This window comes from Austrofundulus limnaeus, unplaced genomic scaffold (assembly GCF_001266775.1).
Source record: "Austrofundulus limnaeus strain Quisiro unplaced genomic scaffold, Austrofundulus_limnaeus-1.0 Scaffold4, whole genome shotgun sequence".
Classification (NCBI taxonomy): domain Eukaryota; kingdom Metazoa; phylum Chordata; class Actinopteri; order Cyprinodontiformes; family Rivulidae; genus Austrofundulus; species Austrofundulus limnaeus.
Window position 1 is genome coordinate 4,546,366 of NW_013952406.1, and position 5,400 is coordinate 4,551,765.

The following is a 5,400-nucleotide window of genomic DNA, read 5'->3' on the forward strand; positions in this document are numbered from 1 at the left end:
ATATATATATATATAATCAGGGAGAGAATTTTTGTGAAAATAATATCTGCTGCTGTGATCCTGTTTTTATGTCCTTTCAAAGTAAAAGCTTACACATTTATGAAACTGATTATACATTATGTGACAGAAGTGTATCTGTTAAAACAGGGGTTCTCAAACCTTTTGGGTCTGAGGACCACTTACAAGTGTGAAACGTTTCCAGGGACCCCCTCATAAACCCCATGCTGTTTTAGAAATAATTTACTGTCATTTTAACCCATAAATATTATGAGAACATTATGCTTTTGTTTGGTTTAGTATGTTTGTTTTACTAGTGTATTGTTCCTCATGTTCATTTTTCAAATAAAATCCAAAATAAGCATTTATTGAAAATTTTTGAGGACCCCCAAGATAGGGCTTGTGGACCCCTGGGGGTCCTGGAACCCCAGTTTGAAAACCTCTGTATTAAAAGGCAGCCAGCCTTTATGTTATTGTGTTTTTAAGGAGTCCATCTTTTATAACACTCATAAAATGTGACTTTTCACATTTGGCTGTTATCCCAGCTCTGTGTTGCCTCCCCCTAATGACCACAACATATTTTTATGTCACTCCTTTCAAGATTTGATGAGTCATGTTTTGATTTTGCTAAAATAATTGCACCATTTAGTATTTTTGGCATGCTTAAGACGATTTAGTGTCTTTTTAGCTCATCTGTCTGGCTTGTGCAGTCAGACCTACACATGTGCTGTAAATAGGAGTAGGAGATGCAAACCTGAGTATTCCCTTGATGTAAGAATAAAAGTTTGATTGCATACCACGGCCACATTTGCCTTTCACTTTCTGTTTTTAAAAAGCACTCTTCTGCTGCCAATGAATCCATTCAGTGTAATTATTCTGTTGCAATGCAGCTCAAAGGTGCCAAAAATCATGTTAGTGACTAAGCAGACTGGAATTATTGACAGTTATTCAGTAACTCTGTTGATTTAATACTACCTTTTTTTAATCTCATTGCAGCTTCTAAATTTAAAACCAAACAAAGCACTCCAGTTTTTAGTAACGACACAAAAGCTACACATCTGCCATCAAACCTGTTCAGCAGGTGGTCAAACGTGTTTTGTTTAGATTTTTAGCATTGCTGGACGTCAACATTGCGACCAAAACAACAACAGCGACTATTCGTTTCCCTGCTTGATGAATAATTCACAACCAAAACAACACGTGGCTTTTTGCTGTCAGGTGCTGGTCCGCAGGTGTGCAGATGGAACAGAGCTGCGGGGGAGAATAGTGGAAACTGAAGCGTATCTCGGTGGGGAGGATAAAGCCTCGCACTCAGCCGGGGGCAAACGCACCGAGAGAAACACGGCCATGTTTATGAAGCCAGGCACAGTCTACGTGTACCCCATCTATGGGATCTACCTCTGCATGAACGTGTCCAGCCAAGGTACAACCACTGCACTAATGATACTTCTGTTTTGTGCATTTCAGCTCATACATATCGACTTTTAATATGCTTAAATGATGCCATCGTAATGTTAAAAAAATACATTTTTTTTGTTTAATCACATCCAGGTTTATCTGTTTATCATTAAAGCTGGTCAGAGGAAGGGAAGGAGACATAATGGAGCCTTGATGATTGATGCGTATTGTGTGCTCTTTTGCCTCAGGGGAGGGTKCTGCTGTGCTGCTGCGCTCCCTGGAGCCCCTCCAGGGTCAGTCTGTCATGAAGGAGCTGAGGGCAGCTAGGCGCAAAGCAGGAGCCCGCCAACTAAAGGACAAAGAGCTCTGCAACGGGCCGTCAAAGCTGTGCCAGGCCCTAAATATACCTCGCTGTTTTGACCGTAGAGACTTGGCCTCAGACCCAGAGGTGTGGCTAGAGACTGATCCGAACGCGGGTCCCACAAACCCGCAGGATGTCGTATCAGCTCCACGTATCGGAATTGAGTCCCACGGGGAGTGGGCCAAGAAACCGTGGCGGTTTTATCTTCGTGGGCATCCCTGTGTCAGCGTTGTGAATAAGGAGGCAGAAAGACGGTCTCCATCTGGAAATGTAATGAGCAATTTAGGTCTATGAGATGTGCAGACAACAGGGCTAAAGACCCAAGAATAAGTACTTTCCCATCTGCTTACTTTTTAAACATTTTGAGAGAATAGTTTTGTTTTTGTTCAAATACAGTAAATTATTGCTTTATGTTTTTAATGTATTATTTGTTGTGTTAATGTAAAAAAATCTAGCTCATTTTGAAACAGTTTATTAATGCAAAGTTGAACAAGAAAGTAACAAATTAAAACTGACATGTCATAATCAGTATCGGTGCCCATTACAAAAAAATAAAAATAAAAATCCTCACTGAATTAAACATGTAGACAGTCAGTAGTCATTCTCATTTAGTTTAATTGTTTTCTAATTCACACATGGGAAATGTCCCTTTGAGTGATTTTACAGATGTCTGGAATGCTCCGTTCCCCTCAAAACAGTCTGAGCAAAAACAGTCGATTTGATGTTTGCTTTTTCGTTGCMGTTTTTCCCATCATCACCTTTGGGATTCCTTTAAAAAAAAAGAGGTAGCTGAAGGCCTGGAACGATCACTGTGAAGCCCCACCCCTCCCGTGACGCCAGCACAGATCATTTTTCGAACAGATTGCGAGGTGAGGTGGGGAGATTTTGTCAAAACTCCTCCTTCACAGTGGAACCCTTAAGGCATGTCTGGCATTCATTAAATAATTTAATATTGTAAACAAACATTTGGCTCGAAGAGAAAATACTTTCTACATGGTTTAGATCTTCACACATTAATTCTAATGTATTCGTTTTTTTTTTTTTAAAGAACGTCTTTGAAGAATAGCACTTAGCTGTGAGCAGATTTACCTGCTATCAAACTGACATATGTTCAAGTGCTGCCATGGCACCATTAACCCATAGGCGACTGAAAGATGGAAATGACAGGATCCTCGTGGTTGGTCACTACGAGGACACTGCGGAACTTGTCAAACAGAGTCTTGAGCTGCGAGCGTCTCATGTTCTCGTTGTACATAATTTCTTCCAGGTGGTGATGCCCCCGGAAATAATGCAGCAGTCTAGAAACAGTCAACATAAAAAGTAAAAAGCTKGAACTTCACTCAGTCATTAGCAGTAAAAACAAAAACGTTGAGTTTGCATTAATCTAATGTAGGAAACACACATCACTGATAACTAGTTAGACATTTTTCAGAATCCATCATAGCGGTGAGGAAACTTCTGAGTAGTGTAACCCCATGGTTCCCAACGCTGGGGTCGTGACCCAACTGTGTGTTATAAAGCATCAAGTTGGGTTCTTTGGATAATCACCAGAAATAAAATCAATGGTAAAAGGTTGATGATGTAATATTTCTCCTATAATTAGTACAAAAATACATAGAATACCCATAAAAAGGAAAAATAGTGTTGCTGTAAAAGCAGTTTGGATTGCCACTAAGCCCTTTTTTAGAAGGGTTATTGACAAAGGTTGAGCACTCAGACCAGTAATAAGCCTCTGCCGTGGATATTTTGTGGGTCAGAAAGTGACAAGTTTGGGAATTACTGGTGTAACCTACGCAAATACACTAGTACAGTATGAAAGCAGCAACACATGATCTGTTCCTGTTCAATTAACCTGTTCTTATCGCTGAAAAAGCAGCAAAACACTAACTTTGTTTACATGCCCAGAATTCTTTGATTGGACTGAAATGTGTTCAGATTAAATAATCAGATCAGAATATTTCGACTGGGGCGTTGACACGATGCATTTTTATTCTGACTGGCTGTTTATTGCGATTACCYACGTCCGTGTAAACCTAGCTACTGAAAGTCATCATCCTGAAACAAACGTAACGTTCTTCTTGTGTGTTGAGAAGGGACCGGGTTACCTGGCAAACATTCGCAGATCTTCTGGATTTTGTGCGGCCGGGATGTTGAGTATAACCTGCCTCTCGTGCTCTGACAGACTTGTAAGCTGCGTTTCTGTCATCCTTTTGTTGAGCGGAGAATCTCCACCAGGCAACAGCTCTGTGCTGGAATTTTCCATACTGGGGCTGGTTAAAGTCATGTCATCGCTGCTCGCTGCACACAGGGGAGAAGACAAACGGTCTGAGATTCACAACAACCTGTTCCGCCTCCCTCCGAGACAGAAACGAGAGAGAGGACCTACTCGGTGAACCGAAACTAAGAGCACTCGGGGTGCTGAGACTCCGGCCCCCCACTCGGGCAGCCAGTGGAAGCTCTTCGTCCCTCGGCCCAGGCTGGTCTTCACTGGGCGGCACCAGGAGACAAACGTAAGTGTGCAGCTGGATAAGCAGGCGGTGCTGGAGCATCCACACCACCATCTGGATCAACTGGGCCTGGTCAGACACGGAGCAGAAAACTGAATTATAGTTGAGTATAAACACTGAAGTCTGCAGTTAAACACTTTAAATCTACTCTCAGGTTCATACAAGAATACAGCAGCAGGAAAGATCCATGACATCATCTTATGGAAGCAGTGACATTTTGGCATCCTTTTCTGCTGTTTGTTTWTTTTTAAAAAGCAGAACATTTCTTTTAACTGTTGCAATAGTTTTACCTCCTGTGCAGGAGCCTCCAGGGGGTTTCTGAACTCAGCCAGTGAGACAGGTAAGGAAAACTTTGCCAACATGGAGGGCAGATCATGACCTGAAAACTGCTGGGCAAACTGTTTGGCCAGTGGGGAGTATCTGTTCAAAAGACAAATGCCATACAACATTCAGAGCTTTTTTATTAGCACTTTTTAAACTTAGTAGTAATTCTGGTTAGAGGAAAACACAAGGATTACTACATGAAGAATTATATGAGGGTTGCGTACTTACAGGGAGATGTTGGCATGAGGTGAGAGCATGTAGACGTTATTCTCACACAGGGGGAAGATGATGATGGCCTTGCCCCAGTAAACCAAGTGAGCAGCAATTTGAAAGATCTGAGAGAAGAAACATAAAGTTGTCTAGTGCACATAGTTATGACAGAGTATAAGGGCCACGCAACAAGATTTAAATTTTTTTTTTTAATTACGATAAAGTCATAATATTACGACATTAAAGTCGTGTAAAAATAAAGTCATAATATTATGAGAATAAAGTTGTAATATTATGATTTTAATCTCGTAAATTATGACTTTAATCTCGTAGTATTACGACTTTAATCTCGTACTATTACGACTTTATTCTCATAATATTATGACTTTTTATATGACTTTAATCTCGTAATATTACGACTTTAACCTCGTAATATTTACTCTCGTAATATTACAACTTTATTCTCATATTATGACTTTATTTTTATATGACTTTAATCTCGTAACATTACGACTTAATTCTCGTAAAATTATGACTTTAATCTCGTAATATTACGACTTTAATCTCGTAATATTACGACTTTAATCTCGTAATATTACGACT

At 40.3% G+C, this 5,400-nt stretch overlaps 2 protein-coding genes across 5 annotated transcripts in view; one reads left to right on the plus strand and one right to left on the minus strand.

Annotated features, from left to right (window-relative positions):
- nprl3 (NPR3-like, GATOR1 complex subunit) overlaps window positions 1-5,400 on the minus strand; it is a 16,155-nt gene that overhangs the window by 2,469 nt on the left and 8,286 nt on the right. For 2 of the 4 annotated variants that reach the window (XM_014024141.1, XM_014024119.1), the window contains 5 exons: window positions 4,816-4,922; window positions 4,554-4,683; window positions 4,143-4,332; window positions 3,862-4,054; window positions 2,354-3,054 (listed from right to left, as the gene is read on the minus strand). In XM_014024141.1, the coding sequence (XP_013879595.1) occupies window positions 2,889-3,054; window positions 3,862-4,054; window positions 4,143-4,332; window positions 4,554-4,683; window positions 4,816-4,922 (786 nt within the window). In that variant the 3' untranslated portion in view covers window positions 2,354-2,888. Of the gene's footprint in view, window positions 1-1,962; window positions 2,019-2,353; window positions 3,055-3,861; window positions 4,055-4,142; window positions 4,333-4,553; window positions 4,684-4,815; window positions 4,923-5,400 lie in introns of those variants that run through there. The other 2 variants (XM_014024126.1, XM_014024133.1) reach the window with 2 other exon arrangements.
- Window positions 1,216-2,336, plus strand: mpg (N-methylpurine DNA glycosylase; the record flags this gene model as incomplete). Its single annotated transcript, XM_014024148.1, is given in 2 exon segments — window positions 1,216-1,420; window positions 1,644-2,336. Coding segments are annotated over 2 exon segments (612 nt in total), but the record flags the coding sequence as incomplete, so codon positions are not given.